At 36.3% G+C, this 18,947-nt stretch overlaps 1 protein-coding gene across 2 annotated transcripts in view; it reads left to right on the top strand.

Annotated features, from left to right (window-relative positions):
* Positions 1 to 1,569: 1,569 nt before the first annotated feature.
* Positions 1,570 to 18,947, top strand: part of LOC126811705 (calcium-dependent protein kinase C) — a 193,509-nt gene continuing 176,131 nt past the window's right edge. For both annotated transcript variants that reach the window (XM_050537565.2, XM_050537564.2), the window contains exons 1-2: positions 1,570 to 1,775; positions 1,967 to 1,998. In XM_050537565.2, coding sequence (XP_050393522.1) covers positions 1,621 to 1,775; positions 1,967 to 1,998 — 187 coding nt within the window. In that variant the 5' untranslated portion in view covers positions 1,570 to 1,620. The remainder of the gene's footprint in view (positions 1,776 to 1,966; positions 1,999 to 18,947) is intronic.

Here is an 18,947-nt window from a genome sequence, read left to right on the forward strand (position 1 = left end):
TTGTTAAAGGAAAGAAAACGAATCAAGATTTTATATTCTCCCCAATAAATTACTTCTGTCATATAAAGACTTGCATACTATATGGTCATTTCGTTATGTACTACACACATATTATATACGTGTGCAATACCATGATTTAACCAAACGCAACTAAGCACCCGGGGATATCACAGACAAATGAATATAAAATATATGTGTGGTTCACAATCATCTTCATTATGTTCTTTTTGTGTCATATAATGTCATTTTGATTCATACCTATTGCAATTTCTGTTTTTACATAATACATATTACGTACGTTTTTATGTTGTATGCAGCCTCTTATAGGCTTATTGGTGCAATAAATCATATATTATCGTATGCAAATAGAGATATAAATATGCTATAGAACTAGCCATCACTCTCATCATTTTATTTAGAAATATATTTTAATTCCTTAAAGTATGCGTTTTTGTCTTTATCAATTAAAAACCTTTGAAACTGGCTTTTAGAGTGTGTTATAACGTTAATATCAGTCTCCCTGTTATATTTTGTATGCGATGAACGCGCCTGTATCATTTCTTGATAGACATTTCAAAAGCAATACCAATCAATTTAATTGATCAATAAAAATAATCGTTTATTATTGTCAATACAAGAAATAAATAAATAAATATCGTTTACAGATTTGTGCACTTATTTTAAACACTTTATGATTGGGAGAGTGGTAAAATTTTGGGGCCCAATTTTATGGATGAATAGGCCGATTACTAACAATTCGTATAGTTTTGTCCAGATCAATAATTATGGTTTTCTTTTCGACGAAATATCTTCAAAGTAAATAATAACTGATATCCAATACAATTAAAATTTTAAATTTGAGCGATGTCAACGGATGATGAATAAAAATTAGCTTCAGTAAATGAGACGTATCCGTCACAAAGTCAAATAAATCTCACTTATACAAAGTGGATAATAGGTAACTTTGTTCCTGGATATATACAGCATAAACATCTAATCCAAAGTTGATAATCTAAAAACTATTAATAACAAAGGTGTGATAGTGGTTGAAAGTTGTGAAAAGAGTGACTAGAGTTAAAAACAAATCTCGGTTATTTTCTGTATGACAGCAATTTGGCTTCTTTTTATGTTTTAATCAGCAAGTTACAACGTTTTTAATTTTCCCGCAAAGCACACGGTGAACAATTTTAATTTAGGCCCTGGCTAAAAGAAGAAAATCTTGCTAAGCTAAGTGAGGTGATTCTTCAACTTTCATTCATGAAATTTAAACTGTTCTTTGATTGTCAATACGATTTTACCGTTATAATTTCTTTGCATCACATAGGTTACCTCCCTTAGTACATCTCTCCCTGTCTGTAACGGTAAAATGCGACGGAAATTAATTAAGTCAACGTAATTGCAAACAATAACACATGAATCAGCGTATACTAATTCTATATTAGAAAATGCAGAAATACACTTTGGTGACATGTAAAATTATCAATTAAATAGGCTCAATCGAATCAGACAGTTACGACGTTAATACATTATGTTTGCACACGTCCCGCTTCTATGCTCGTGAAACTGGTGCCCGTGAATGAGGATGTTAAACTCATCGTAGATAGGCTGCACACTGTAAAGATGGCTGAAGAAACGGCTCCTATAAATGCGTTCAAGGGAGTGCAGCGACGGGGTGGATTTAGACAGAAAAATGTATTTGAAGTAAAGGATCATAAGTTTGTACCACGTTTCTTCAAGCAACCTACGTTCTGTAGTCACTGCAAGGATTTTATTTGGTAAGTAAGAACAAAAAACATGAAAAACGTCTGCTGACGTCTAGTCGCACGCGAGATATCTCTTCGTATTGGAGTGATGCTATTTTAAAACAGTGATAAATTGTAAACATATTCACACTGTCTCCTGTTAAGAATTCAACAAAATAATATATAGCTGTCAAATAATGGGCTGTCATCTCTTTAATTTGCAGGGGTTTTGGAAAGCAGGGATTCCAATGTCAAGGTAGGATAACATTTTTGTATTGTACAGTCTATACTTATTGCAACAGTCACACAGTGTCAAAGAAAGTTATGTGCGTACGGTATTTCATACATAAGAATTTGAGTATTAGGGAGATATCTGACCTGTCTTCACTGTGAAATTATTAAAGGACAATATTGGTGCCAGTCATTATCACATATGTGATAGAGCTGGTTAAACACATTCCAAATATAATTTTAACACAGAGATTATTGCTACGATAGCTGAGTAATACAGTTTTCAAGAATCGGAAGTGATGAACGCCAAAGGAAAACACGAGTCATCTCTCTATATAACTGACTGATGTTATGAGTGATAACGGATATACGGCATACGGCTGAATTTCTGCTCACTAATAATTCCCTCGAAGACCAAAAGTTGATATATGGGACTGTAAGAGGATACCTGACAATTCAATAAAGTAATTGAATGTCATTAGATAAGAGAACACGAGAAAAATAGAAATAGTCCGTACATTCCCTTGTTTATATTCATTCTATATCTTATAAAAACATGGTAATGCACAGACTTTTTCTGTTTTTCTTTCGTGTTCACTTATCTAGTGACAGTCAATTCTTTTTATGAATTGTCAGATATCCTCTCACAATCTCATACAACAACTTTTGGTCTTCGAATGAATTATTAGTGAGCAGAAATTCGCCTGTATATCCGTTATCACTCGTCACATCAGTCAGTTATATAGAGAGATGACTCGTGTTTTCCTTTGGCGTTCGTCACTTCCGATTCTGGAAAACTGTATTACTCAGCTATCGTGGCAATGATCTCTGTGTTTAAATTATATTTGGAATGTGTTTAACCAGCTCTATCACATGTGATAATGACTGGCACCAATATTGTCCTTTAAATTGTTTGATGTAAGCAGCACAGGGTTATATTTTATGTCATAAATAAATGTATGAATAGAAATGTCAGTTCTGATTGATATTCCACTTTATCAGCTCCTTTGACACATAATATTACACTAATTTGATATACCCCCCCCCCCTCACTTGTGACTTGGAATTTGACTTTGAATTAAAGTCTTCTATTGACACTTGTGTTTTTTTTCTGGACCAGGACTGGTTGCTAACCGCCACTCATCTTCTTGGGGTGATGCTCTTCAAAAAAGCCTAGGCTCTTGTCAGTTTAAAGTAGCTAAGTCTCTAACTCAGTGTCATCCAAAGCCTTGAACTTTGAAAACACAAATAAATTATTTGTCAGTTTAAATCAACATTGATGTCGTGGGCTTCTGACATCCAATATTTAAGACAAAATAAACATTTTACCATTGGTACACAAATCGTGTACCATAATGCGTTTCAGTGCATAGGGACTCGAAGAACGAGGCTAGACATATTCCACAAGTCATATCAAACACTCACGCCATGTTCTTATCTGGAGAGCATGCGCAATAAATACCCTTGGTGTAGACTGGAATAACCAGACGCTAGAGATTGCCATTCGATTGAGACTTCTGGCATATATCGACCAACATAACTGATTAGAAATTACAGTAAAAACAGAAACGATTGAATGTAAATCAGTTTATATATATTCAATATCAAGTATCGATGCTGATCGATTCGGCTGACGCCGATTCGATTCTCGGTACTTTTTTGTATTATCGATGCATCGGCAAAAAATACCAATAATTAGCTTTATGTGTCCAAGGACTCTGAGGAGTTCACAAGTTCGGCCACTAGAATAAAAAACACCTTTTCAATACATGTACGTTTTTCTACGTGTTTGTTATAATTAAAAAAAACCAATATATGTAACAGAACAATTCAATGAATCACGCACAAAGTATTAGGCTTGACCTGTTTACCCTACGCTTCCGTTATGTTTGTCTAAATTTTCCAGTGACTGCAAAGACTCAGTTTGCTGGTTACGTCCCCTGGCTATCATGTCTTTTAACCCCAAGGTCAATTTCACGGTTCATTTAACGAACTCTGTCAGGAGGATAATATTTCCTGGCCGGTTTTTAACGCTAGTTTTAAAACGATTCAGTCTTATTTTCTGTCACGGGCAATAGAGAATGTACTTCATAAATCCCTATAGACAGGCTTTGATACGTTCCGTATAAATAATGCAAACTGTCTCTAGTAATCACCTCACACACTCCCCCCTTTACAACAAATTTGAACAATGGCTAACGATTGTCAATTGAAGTGAATCAAACGATATTAATGTCATAATAAATAACAGAAGAATATTGTTGAGATAAATTTATTCAAATAAATCAACATTTTTATATTAGGCCTAATGATAATGTTAGGGAAATTTATGTTTCTATCAGAAATCCTAATGTTATTTCTGTAATTTTTGATTAACAAAATGGGGGCAAAAAATTTCCGATGCATCGATACCAGAATCGATGTTTGCATCTGATGCATCGATACGTAAAATTTTACTTGATATCAGCACTAGTCACACACACTTTCCCAAAAAAACCAAAGACATCGTATCGATCCGACATGTAGTTTCTGAGATACAATCAAATTGGAAAAAAAATGATAATGATAATAAGAATAATCTTAACAAAAACAAAGAGTTTCACACAAGCTACGCAGTGTGAAACCCTAATAAATTTAACAAAAACAATAGTGTTTCACACAAGCTACGCAGTGTGAAACCCTAATAACTTTTATCAGCAAGTGGTAGGTATATGGGCACCAACTGTGCACCTTTGCTTGCTGATTTGTTTCTCTATTCCTACGAAGCAGATTACATACAGGCACTTGTAAAATCAAATAAACGATTAGTCAGACATTTTAATTTCACTTATCGATATATCGATGATGTTCTATCACTGAATAATCCAAAATTTAGTGATTATGTAGAATTCATATATCCTGATCAGCTCGAAATTAAAAACACTACTGACGGTGACAATTACGCTTCCTACATGGATTTGAGTCTCGATTTTGACAATTGCCATAAACTTAGTGTTAAATTGTACGATAAACGTGGTGACTTTGACTTTCCGATTGTTAACTTTCCATTTGAATATCACCAGCTTATGGAGTGTTTGTGTCTCAACTAATTCGTTACGCGAGAGCCTGTTCATTTTATTCTGATTTTTTAAGTAGATCGAGGCATTTGTCATCTAAGCTTCAACTACAGGGATACTTGCGAACTAAACTTATTAAAACCATTAAAAAGTTTTATGGCCGCCATATTGACTTGATTGGTAAATATAACATGTCTCTCTCGGCTATTATTCTAGATATATTTAATTGATGTGTATACTATCTCCCTGATAATGTCTGTCTACTACATCGTTAACACTGTTCATCACGTGTATTTTGCATACCGATAGTCCATTGGCCAATCACGCTATTTTACCGAGATTTCGCCTAATAGTTTGGATGCAGCTATGGCGGGTTCGGCGCTAGGCAGGGTAAGCTTACTCTTCCGGACACCTGTTACCACTGTTTGTCGTGTATTTTGTACACGGTGAACAGTCCATATGCTGATTACACTATTTTGCCTTATTACACTATTTTACCTATATACCGTTTTTTTAGGACTTCGAATTTTGTCTAATGGTTTGGATTGTTCGTACTTGATTTTATTTTATTATCTCCTTCTAATTGAGGTAGAATGTTTAAACTTGGTGCAGGCGTTCAATAGGCGTGATGGAGTTCGATGATGAACATTGTCTATCTCTACGTTTATTAGAGATAAGCAGTTTGATTGGTTGATGCTTTTGGGCACGATAACTTTGGTTATGATTATATCATTACCTTGACTAATTTTCTGCTTAGGCTAATTAGCGAGAAGTAATTTGATTGGTTAAGACTTTGGAACATAACAACTCTGCTTTTAATTGAGGTAGAATGTTTAAACTTGATGTTGATGTTCATTAGATGAATGTCTTGACTGAGTTCAATGATTAACATTTCCCGCTAAAGCTAAGCAATTTTTTTGACTTTGATTCTATCCGATAGAGAGGGATGAAACTTGGTGTATAGTTGATAATCAGTTTGTTTGCTCGATACTTTTCAAAAAGATAAACGTGCTTGTTAAATGTTAAATGATCCATTTGAGTACATTTTAGCGAATAGTTAGACTTGAAAAATGAGGTAAACTGAGAGAAATGGGGTTTAAGGCTCACTCGACACAAACTAGGTCATTTCGAGACTAACATATGGTTTAATTTTTTTTATTTCAATAATTCGCTTGCGCGTAGGGGTCTTTAGCAGTGGGAGGACCCGGAGAAAACCCACGAGGTTGGACAGGCGACCCTACTTTTCACTTTGTTGTAATGAAATGAAATGAAATGAGGTTTAACGTTCACAAAGGGCCGTAACTAGCTCAGAGCAACGAGGGGGCCGGAAAGTGTTCTCAGCGGTGCTGTAAAATTGACGGACAATGTATATCTATTGTTTTTATGGTCAACAATTTTTTCACGTGGGGGGGGGGGGGTGCGAAACTTTTTGCAGCCCCTCCCCCTCCTTAGTTACGGGACTGCCCTTGATCACTTTGAAAAATCTTGTGGACGCTCTACAGGCTAAAGATAACATCCGATTGACCTGAAAATTATACACAGTGTTTAGGGTCATGAAATGGAGAAACGTGTTGATTTCCGATAATTACTGCCAGAGTTAAAATCCGATTGACTTCAAATTTATACACAGTGTTTAAGGTCAGGAGACGAAGGAAGAAGCCTATTGATTTTCAACGATTTCTGATAATTACTGCCAGAGTTCTGACCCTTGATCACTTTCAAAAATCATGTGGACGCTCTAGAGGCTAAAGTTAATATTCAATTGACTTTAAATTTATACACAGTGTTTAAAATCATGAGACGACGAAGAATCCTATTGATTTTCACCAATTTCCGATAATTACTGCCAGAGTTATGGCCCTTGATCACTTTGAAAAATCATGTAAAAGCTCTAGAGTTTAAAGTTAATAACTGATTGACTTTAAATTTATACACAGTGTTTAAGGCCATGAGATGAAGAAGCCTGTCAATTTTCAACGAATTCCAATGATTATGGAAATTGATATTAAATGTTTTGTATTCTAAATGTTACAATAGGGCAACTTAACTGCTGTGGGCATATGTTTCGTTGCCTGGCAACCTATCTTCTGGCTTAAAGGAATAATATGTACACATAATCTTGCAAAGTGTAATACAGTGCCAATTGTCCTTGATCTGATTGATAATGCACACCAAAATCTTGTTGTAATACATTAATCATTTCCATCTTATAATGCCAGTTATGCATTTCAAGTTCAGTAATCAATTCATCAACATACTACATGTATATTACTGTATGTCAAGTATTTTTAATGGATTAGAAACCCTATAGGCTCAAGATTTCATCAATTTCATTGAACTGTGATCTTGTATCAATGATAAATGACATAAAATAAACAAGACATAATTCTTTTTGAATGAATTTGGATGAAAGATATCTATTGATAAAAAGTGTTAAGAGCAGAGCTTTTTAATTGACTTAAGACCATTTATTGTGGGAGTCACAATTTGATGTCTAGGTTTATAAAATTTTTGAACTACTGCTATGATTAACTCCTTCCTTGACAGAATAGTTTGCCCAGCATTAAATTGACACAACTAAATCGAAAGGAAGCAGAGAGTAGACTCTGACACAGAGACATTGTAGGAGTGGTAACAATGGGTAGCCTGGGGTTTGGTAACCTGCAGAGACCAACCTGGCAGCGAAAGAAGAGAAGAGCAGTGGAAGTGCTAACTGGTTCTGGGCTGAGTCTGATCAACTCAGTTGGTCCCCCTCTCAAGAGCATTGTGGAAAGCGCCAAAACGCTTGAAGGTGGACGACCTCCACCTAATGACGGAACCAGTTCTGCAGTGGAAACACTGCATTCAAGATATAATATTTTTGAACATATCCATTATAGACCCAATCATGGTATAATTTGTTTATACTTGACTGCTATTATATCCAATTGTTGAAGTAAATACCATGAGATTTAACATGATATTAAATTACACACAGGTTCAGTTATCTAAATCAAAAATCAACATTTGGCTTCACAAATTATGAAAACAGTACATTGTATGTCACGTATTAATAAACCTTCTAAAACAATAAACAACCAGGAGCAAGTGTTTTCCTCTTTGGGAATATATTTGTACACTGTGGTTCCTTTCAAATATATGATTATAAAAATATGACCATTATGTGACCGTTGTTGTGTTTGATTTGACTGTAAAATAAAATAAAAAAACCCACACCTGATGTGCATGTGATAGTCACTGCAGGCTTGATTTCAAACTCACTGTACTTATTGGGTATAAGGACGAGCGTTATCTGGGTATAAGGACTAGCATTATCTGGGTATAAGGACGAGCGCTATCTGGGTATAAGGATGAGTGTTATCTGAGTATAGTATAAGTATGAACATTATCAAAATTAAGAGTTGTGCTGCAATTATTTGCAGAGACATTGCTTGTGACAGTTGCAGAAATCTTATAATCCTTCTACAGATTAGAGTTTTTAAGATTTTCGTTACAAATTTGCTGGGATTGTTCTACTATTGGATTTCCCTTTATGATATGACTAGGTCATGTTGGAGCCAGGTGACCCTGTTTTTTTGTTGTTATTAATTAGTCGAGAGTGGACACCTATTGATTTTATTTAGCAATTTCAGTGCATAACTGACTTCCAGAGTGATGTCCTTTGATCTCTTCAATAACTTTTGTTGTTAACACAGGAAATGAATAATGTTAGTGAATATATTGGACATAAGTATATTCTACTTTGAATTGATCTTCATTACCAGGACTAAAAATATAACAGCTCTACTTAAAACTTGAATATATATCGTGTAAATATCTAATAAACATACATGTAGAGCTTCAGAGATAGTCATATAGATATTTTAACAAATTACCGGTAAGCAATACAAATTCATCAAGATCAGTCTTTCCCAACCTCGGGACCCTGTGGAAATATTTTGACCATCCGCAAAATTGAAGGGGACCACACGGAGAGAGAGGGGGGGGGGTCAAAAAGATAGCGTAAAGTTCAGTATGAAATTGAACAATGAATTTCAGTAACTGAGATCAGAGTCACATTTATAGGAATGGCTATCATCAAGATGTGGGTTAACGTTTCATTTTTATACACCCACATTTTCATGTGAATCCAAATAAAAACAAGCCAACAGTGAGGCTGATGTCCCCCGCCGAAATCCCAAAATAAATACACATATTAATTAATCACACATTTATTTTTATACGCCTACATTTTCATGTGGACGTATATTGTTGTCGCCCCTGTCCGTCCGTCCATCCACAATTGTTTGTGAACAGTCTACAGGTCACAATTTTTATCCGATTTCAATGAAACTTGAAATATAGGTTTATCACCCTAAGATCTCGGCTTCTTTCGATATATTGGCATGTATCGAACTGTAACTTCATGGATTATGGCCCCTGATTGTACGAAAAATCAAGTTTTTAGCTTGTGAACACTGTAAAGGCCACAATTTTTATCTGATTTGGTTCAAACTCGAAGTGTATGCTTATAACCCAAAGATCTCGGTTTCTTTCGATATTCATGCATATCGGAACGTAACTTCCAAAATTATGGCCCCTGATTGTACAAAAAAGTCGCGTTTTTAACTTGAGGACCCTATAGAGGTCATAATTTTTATCCGATTTAAAAAAACGTATTATTATATCACCGTTACACCCTATAAGGACGACTGAGTTCAAATTTCGTGAAAATCGGCCCAAAACTGACAGACAAAATGGCTGCCCTTAGTTCTCAAATAGCGTAAAAATGTGGTATATCAAGGTTGTGAACCCAATAGAGGTCATAATTTTTATCCGATGGCCCCTGATTGTACGAAAAATCACGTTTTTAGCTTGTGGACCCTATAGAGGTCATAATTTTTATCCGATTTAAAAAATCGTATTATTATATCACCGTTACACCTTAAGGACGGCTGAGTTCGAATTTCGTGAAAATCGGCCCAAAACTGACAGACAAAATGGCCGCCCTTCGTTCTCAAATAGCGTAAAAATAATGGTATATCAAGGTTGTGGACCCTATAGACGTCACAATTTTTATCCGATTTTGTTGAAAATTGAAATGTAAGTTTATAACCCAAAGATCTCGGTTCCTTTCGATATTTGCGCATATCGAATTGTAAATTTCTGAATGATGGCCCTTGATTGTAGGGAAAATCACTTCCTTTTTAGCTTGTTCTCTATCCATCTCTCAAAAATGTGGGCGTATCCTGCCTGGCAGCCGCTGGTTTTCAAAAGTATCAAGCAATCAAACTGATTATCAACTATACACTAAGTTTCATCACTCTCTATCAGATAGAATCAAAGTTATCTTGTCCCAAAGCATCGACCAGTGAAATTGCTTAGCTCAGCTTAGCTTTAGCTCGAAATGTTAATCATTGAACTCAGTCAAGACATTCACCTAATGAAGGAGATCACGGTGGCTAAGTGGATAAAGACGCTGGCTCGCTAGCCTTGAGGTCGGGTGTTCGATCCCTGCATTGGCCAAGAAAGTTCATCCAGATTTTCTGGCGTGGTTCCCCCTTGTCAGTGATGCAGGACGGAGGGTCTGACAAGGATAGCTGTCTAGTCGTGCGGATGGCACAAAAAACCGAGGTCCCGTGTACACATAGGCGTGCACGTAAAAGATCCCATGGCAGTTGGAATTCGATATAAAAGTAGGCTGTAGTGCCGCTGCCCAGGCAAAATTTCCCTCATTGCACACTGTATGGCGTATGCCCATCTTCATTTTCTATTTAGGAGTAGGACGTTAATCCCCATTTCATCTTATTTCACCTAATGGACATCTACATCAAGTTTAAACATTATACCTCAATTAAAAGCAGAGTTGTTATGGTCCAAAGTCTTGACCAATCAAATTGCTTATCGCTCCTTAGCCTAAGCAGAAAATTCTCATCATCGAACTTTAGTCAAGGTAATGATATAAATAATGAATCCATACTTGGAGTTTCATCACTCTCACTTAATTAGAACCAGGCCCGTAGCCAGCTTTCTAGCTTCGGAGGGGTAGTGAAGTTTTTAGGGGGGGCACACCTGGCACAGTCTACAGTAGGTATTTTAGAGCTATGGTCGGCATTTTTTTTTTTCGGGGGGTCAACCAATCAAACTCCATGAAGGCATTCACCTAATGAATGCCTACGTCACCAAGTTTGAACAATTAAAAGCAGAGTTATTGTGTTCCAAAGTCTTGACCATTCAAATTGCTTATCGCTCTGCTTACCCTGGACAGAAAATGCTTGTTATCAAACTTAGTCAAGGTATTGATGTAATAAAACCATACACCAAATTTCATCACTCTCACTTAATCAGAACTAAAGTTATCATGTCCCAAAGCATCAACCAATCAAATTGCTTATATCTGCTTACCCTAAGCAGAAAATGCACATCTTCGAACTCCATCAATGCATTGGCCTAATAACACCTGCACCAAGTTTTAACATTCTAGCTCAATTAGAAGGAGAGTTATTGTGTTCCAAAGTTTTGGCCAGTCAAATTGCTTATCGCTCTGCTTATCCTGAGCAGAAAATGCTCATTCTCTCACTTAGTCAAGGTATTGATGTAATACACCAAATTTCATCACTCTCACTTAATTAGAACTAAAGTTATCGTGTCCCAAAGCATCAACCAATCAAATTGCTTATCTCTGCTTACCCTAAGCAGAAAATGCTCATGATCTTCGAACTCCATCAAGGCATTGAACTATTAAACACCTACACCAAGTTTGAACATTCTAGCTCAATTAGAACGAGAGTTATTGTGTCCCAAAAAGTGTGACAGACAGACAGACAGATGGACAGACAGACCACATGTGGACATATATTGTCGTCGCCCCTGTCCATCAGGCCGTCCACAATTGTTTGTGAACACTCTACAGGTCACAATTTTTATCCGATTTGGACGAAACTTGAAATATAGGTTTATCTCCCTAAGATCTTGGTTTCTTTCTGTATTGGCATGTATGGGACTGTAACTTCATGGATTATGGCCCCTGATTGTACGAAAAATCACGTTTTTAGCTTGTGAACACTGTTGAGGTCATAATTTTTATCCGATTTGGTTTAAACTTTAAATGTATGTTTATAACCCACAGATCTCGGTTACTTTCGATATTTGCGCATATCGGACCATAACTTCCTGAATTATGGCCCCTGATTGTACGAAAAATCGCGTTTTTAGCTTGTGGACCCCATAGAGGTCACAATTATTATCCGATTTAAAACCTTTACAACCTAAGGATCGTTGAGTTTGAATTTCGTGAAAATCAGACCAAAACTGACAGACAAAATGGTCGCCCCTCGTACTCAAATAGCGTAAAATATGGTATATCAAGGTTGTGGACACTCTTGAGGTGACAGTTTTCTTCTGATTTTGATGATACTTGAAATGTAAGTTTATAACCCAAAGATCTTGGTTCCTTTCGATATTTGCGCATATCGGATCGTAACTTCCTGATTATGGCCCCTGATCGTACGGTGACATTGGAAATCTGTTGCAGCCTACTAAAGAAACTGAAGGGATCGGAAAGTGATAGAAGTTCATTATCTGTCATGTCTATGAAAACAAATGAAGCATAACTTAAATTCGAAGTTCACACCCTGACACTGGTGATCTTTTAGATTGCCCATTAGTACAGGTAAAGTGTTGATTAACCACATAGCAATAGGTTAGTTTCCTTGAAATAAATGAATTCATTGGGCCTTTTGATCTGAACATTGTAAATACACATATAAAGGTTGGGTTCTTGCCTGACCTACATATCTATTCTGAATGGAATCAGTCATCTCACTAAAGGCAGCCTTATTAATGATATGATGTACAAATCATATACCGGTACAATGAATGATAATGATCATGAATTATTCTGTTCTTATGACCGCATAATTTGTTGTCTTTCAGACGAATCAACAAACATACATCCATTTACTTTTATACGCCCACATTGAAATGTGAGCGTATATTGCCGTCGCCCCCGTCCGTCCAATTGTTTTAAAATTGATATATGTTGTTTACATTAGTGAGATGAAGAAGCCTATTTATTTTCAATAATTTCCGTTAATTATGTCTAGAGTTATGGCCCTTGTTTCACTTTGTTGAACCTTGTGAACGCTCTAAGCATAAAGTTATCATTCGATCTTTCTGAAATTTATATGCATTATTTAGATTACTGAACGAAAAAGCCTATTGAATTTCAGCAATTTCAGTTTATTAGGTCTAGAGTTATGGCCCTTGTTTCACTTTATTGATCCTTGTGAACGCTCTAACGTCAAAAGTTATCATCCGATCTTTGTGAAATTTATATGCATTATTTGGATTGCAGAAACGAAGAAGTCTATTTAATTTCACCAATTCCCGTTTATTACGTCTAGAGTTATGGCCCATGTTTCACATTATTGATCCTTGTGAACGCTCTAACGTCAAAAGTTATCATCCGATCTTTCTGAAAATTATATGCATTATTTAAATTAGTGAGACGAAGAAGCCTTTTGAATTTCAGCAATTTCCCTTTATAAACTCTCGAGTTATGGCCCCTGTTTCACTTTATTGATCCTTGTGAACGCTCTAACGCAAAAAGTTATCACCCGATCTTTGCATGATTTAAATTAGTGAAACGAGAAAGCCTATTGAATTTCAGCAATTTACAATAATTACTTCTAGAGTTATTGCCCTTGTTTCACTTTGTTAAACCTTGTTTATGCTTGATTGATGAAAGTTATCCGATATGTATGAAATTTATATGCATCATTTAAATTTGTGAAACAGGTCTATTAAATTTCAGCAATTTCCATCAATAATTTCTAGAGTTATGGCGATTGTGAACGTTTGAATGACAAAAGCGATCATGTGATCTGTATGAAATATATATGCATTATTTAAATTAGTAAAACGAAAAAGCCTGTCAAATTTCAACAATTTCTGTAGATTACTTCCTGAGTTGAGACCCTTGTTTCAGTTTGTAGAACCTTGTAAACCCTCAAACGACAAAATTTATAATCTGATCTGTATGGAACTGTCTTGTAAAGGCCCCCAATTACCTACATAGGAATAAATATGCGACAACCCTTGACGACCCCTCGGACGATTTAGCTGCTGTGGGCGTATGTTTTGTTGCCTGGCAACCTATCTTTTTGTTTGTTTGACTTAGGTTCTACCCTCAGGTATCTAGATTGACTGCTGTGGTCATTATGTGCATAATCTGTATAGATCCATTGTATGATGAAGTAAAAATAAAAACATAAATCAAATTTAAAGATACATTGTCCCAATAGTATTTAGCGGGTGGTTATTTAAATAAAAGTAAGCTTATGGTAAATTTGGTACATATGGACACAGATCACTAAAGATTTCCCCATTGACTCCAATGTTAATTCTCGTATCTTAGACCGGCTCTAACTATTTCCCAAATTTTCATTGGGTAGAACGCTTTCTACCACAGATGGAGCAACATGTGGCAACCACTTGCCCAAAAGCACGTATGAGGTTCTTCATGAAAAACTTGAGATACACAAGCTGGAAGTAGAGACAAGTAAACATGCAATTTCAGGCCCTACATTTCAACGTAACCAACCTCTCAACTCTTGTATCCTTCCGCATCAAAATTATGAATATTCACCAAAACCTGGCAGAAAATGTATTTTCAAACCCTTTTCCTCAATTCTACACCAAAAAGTCAACAAAAATCGCCATGCAAAAGGGGGAAAAAGGAAAAGGGAGAGGAAGACTAAAAATAGCTTGGGCCCTTGTTTCGTGGGTGACGGCGTAGGAATATTTGGTGATTTGTGTCCTATATAGGGGTGAAACTTCAGGTATCACCAAAAGGCCTTTTTTATTTCCTTCCCATGTGTTCTGGCAACATGCCGGTGAAAGAAAATCAAAATCAAAGAATAACTGTAAAAATGATGGCCCTTTAAGTACACATGCTGCTTTATGTACACTGGTGCATCTCAGGTCCATAGGCCTTTTGTGCTAAAATTTAAAAATCTTTCTTATTAAAGGCAGTATCTGAGTTCTGTGAAAAAATTAGACAAGTTACAAAGAAACTACATAGAAAACACTCATAATTTGGAATTTTTTTCAAAAATATAATTTTTTACTGCCATGTGATGAAAAATGTACAAAATTTACATGTAGCATCTCTCAAAATACCAATAATTTTCCACTTTTTATACGTCCACATTCATAATGTGAACGTATTATGCCGTCGCCCCTGTCTGTGTGTGTGTGTGTGTGTATGTATGTATGTGTGTGTGTGTGTGTGTGTGTGTGTGTGTCTGTGGTTCGCCTACAGGGCGCAATTCTTCATGGATTTTCTTCAAACTTGGTATACTTATTCCTTATACCCCAAGGAAGATCCCTATTGTTTTTGGTGCATGCCCGACCCCCCGGGGCAGAGCCACGCCCATTTCTAGTATTTGTTTGTTTGTCGTCTACAGGCCACATTTCTTAACTAATAATCTTGAAACTTTGCATACACATTCTTTGTACCCTAAGGAACATCCCTATCGTTTGGGGTGCATGCCCAACCCCCAGGGGCAGAGCCACGCCCATTTTCTTTTCGTGTGTCTTTGTGTCGCCTACAGGGCGCAATTCTTACTGGATTTTCTTCAAACTTGGTATACTTATTCCTTATACCCCAAGGAAGATCCCTATTGTTTTTGGTGCATGCCCGACCCCCAGGGGCAGAGCCACGCCCATTTCTAGTATTTGTTTGTTTGTCGTCTACAGGCCACATTTCTTAACTTATAATCTTGCATACACATTCTTTGTACCCTAAGGAACATCCCTATCGTTTGGGGTACATGCCCAACCCCCAGGGGCAGAGCCACGCCCATTTCCCATTTTCTTTTCGTGTGTCTTTGTGTCGCCTACAGGGCGCAATTCTTACTGGATTTTCTTCAAACTTGGTATACTTATTCCTTATACCCCAAGGAAGATCCCTATTGTTTTTGGTGCATGCCCGACCCCCAGGGGCAGAGCCACGCCCATTCCTTATATTTATTTATTTGTTTGTCATCTACAGACCGCATTTCTTAACGTATCAACTTTACATATTTATTCCTTATACCCTAAGGATGATCCCTATTGTTTTTAGTGCATGCTCGCCTCCCCGGGGCAGAGCCACGCCCATTTTTGTATTTGTTTGTTTGTCGTCTACAGGCCGCATTTCTTAACGTATCATCTTGAAACTTTGCATACTTATTCTTTGTACCCTCAGGAACATCCCTATCGTTTTGGGTGCATGCCCACCCCCCAGGGGCAAAGCCACGCCCATTTTCTTTTTCTATGTGTGTGTGTCGCCTACAGACCACAATTCTTAATCAATTGTCTTGAAATTTTTTCATATGAATTGCTTATACCCTAACGATGACCCCTATTGTTTTTTTACCCCCAGGGGCAGAGCCACGCCCATTTTCTTTTCTTTTTATGTCTGTGTGTCACCTACAGGCCACAATTCTTAATCAATCGTCTTGAAAATTTTTCATATGAATTGCTTATACCCTAAGTATGATCCCTATTGTTTTTGGTGCATGCCCGACCACCAGGGGTAGAGCCACGCCCATCCCTTATATTTATTTATTTGTTTGTCATCTACAGATCGCATTTCTTATCGTATCACCTTGAAACTTAGCATACATATTCCTTCTATCCTAAGGAACATCCCTATTAGTTGTGGTGAATACCCAACCCCCAGGGGCAGAGCTACGCCCATTTTCTTTTTTTATGTCTGTGTGTCACTTGCAGACCGCATTTCTTAATCGATCATCTTGAAATTTTTTTTAGACTTATTCCTTATAGCCTAAGGCTACGTTTTTACACTTATTCCTTAATCCTAAGGCTGGCCTCTATTATTATTTTTGGTGCATGCTCAACCCCTTGGGACAGAGTCACGCCTAATGTTTGTGTGTCTTGTGTTTTGCCTACAGGCCGCAATTCTTAACCGATCCTTTTGAAATGGGGATACCTATTCTAAACGTCATGCTTTTAGAATAAAGACATCGATTGTTTTAAAATAAAAATTGTGTTCTGTTAATGTGAACGAAACGTTAAACTGATAGCAGTCCTACAACCCAGTTTTATTTCACAGACCCTCAATGCAAACTGGACCATATCAAACAAAACAGGAATGTGGACGTATATTGCTGCGTTAGCGATGCTCTTGTTTAAATATCCGGACGGACAAGAAATATATTTTTAGAATCTGTGGACAATATGCAAACAGAAAAAATGCAAACCAGTTGCAATGATTGTAATATTAGAGATCTATACTGAAACATGTATGCCTACCCCCTGAACATGCCACTGATTGAATTAATCTAATCTATGGTTGCAGAACTTACATTACCAAAGGAATCTGTCTAACAGCTATGTTTTACCATCCCTGGCTAACATATGCACATATAAACTAAAATAGGTGCAATAAATATGAATTATGGTTAAAAATAGGCCTTGATGAATTAAAAAAATGCCATATTTGGTCTATGATCACCCCTCTCTAACAGAAGGGTCACAGAATACACAATTTTCACAAATTTGGGAATATTTCAATGTTTCCAACATCTCAAACCTCAGAGGCATGTTACAAATTTGTATTGCAATCCTTGTGCTGAAGCAAGTTGTCTGGAACTTTACATTAATTTCCTGAAAAAATGAAGTCAAAAAAGTAGTCATGACAGACTTGACAACATAAAAAGAGGCCTGAAAAGGAGAAAAATTAACATTTTATTGTTTTATAGGCAACATAAATGCAGCAAACACCACAAATGCTGGATTTTTATAAGAAAATATTGAACATTAAACTGACATTTACACATCTACACCAGTTTTATATCTGGGTCTGGTCTCATTGGCCTCAAATGCCTCAGGGTTCTACGTTTGACTCTGAACAAATAAGGGTTAGAAATCCTTGAAATGCACAAAAAAAATATTTTTGGGTGAAAAATAACATTCTTAGCTGTAATTCAACCACAAATTCCAATTAAGATCATTTTCATGTCAACACAGGTGCATTTAAATCCCTCAAAACACATTAATAGAAAAGGGTGGGGTGGGGCAGTTATTGCCTCTAAAACGGAATGATGGAGTAAAAAATGTCTAGAAAGGCTGGGATATTGCTTCCTACATGAAGGAAATGCAAGAATTTAATGTTTCAAAGGAGAAAAAAATGCTTATTCTGGGTAAAATAGTGGCAAAATTGAGCCAACCCCTGTTTTGAACATTTTGTACAAACCCATCTGCTGTACATTATTAACTCAGTGTTACCAATTTTAAATTTTCTGTAGGAAAGCTGGAGCTATTTCTAAACCTGACAAACATGTAGATCCCATCTAAGTTATATTAGCAAAGAAAATATGGGCATTTTTAGACATTTTGACTCATTTTAGTAGTCATGAAAATATTAATTTCTACATCCAAATGGGGGGAATCTCAAGATTTTTTGTGAATATTCCTGATTTTTAGACAAAATTTGGTGAAATTTCAATACTGTTCACTTTATCTGTGCTTTCTGAGACTGAATAAGCCAACATTGGGCATTAGAATATTTTACTTACTGTTAAAAATTCAATAAAAATTGAAAATTGAGAAATTTGCAGTAAAATCACAATTTTTCTTCAAAACTTTGATTTTTTTTTTTTAATTAACTTTTTTTAGTTTTTCTGTAGCCAAACTATTTTATTCATATTTTCTGAGAATTTAATCTTCATATTTTCAAAACTAAGGCATATCAGTGACAGCCTTATCACACACAGACAGGACACAGATCACTAAAGATTTCCCCATTGACTCCAATGTTAATTCTCGTATCTTAGACCGGCTCTAACTTTTTCCCAAATTTTCGTTGGGTAGAACGCTTTCTACCACAGATGGAGCAACATGTGGCAACCACTTGCCCAAAAGCACGTAT

The sequence above is a fragment of the Patella vulgata genome, chromosome 2 (assembly GCF_932274485.2).
Source record: "Patella vulgata chromosome 2, xgPatVulg1.2, whole genome shotgun sequence".
In the NCBI taxonomy this organism is placed as follows: domain Eukaryota; kingdom Metazoa; phylum Mollusca; class Gastropoda; family Patellidae; genus Patella; species Patella vulgata.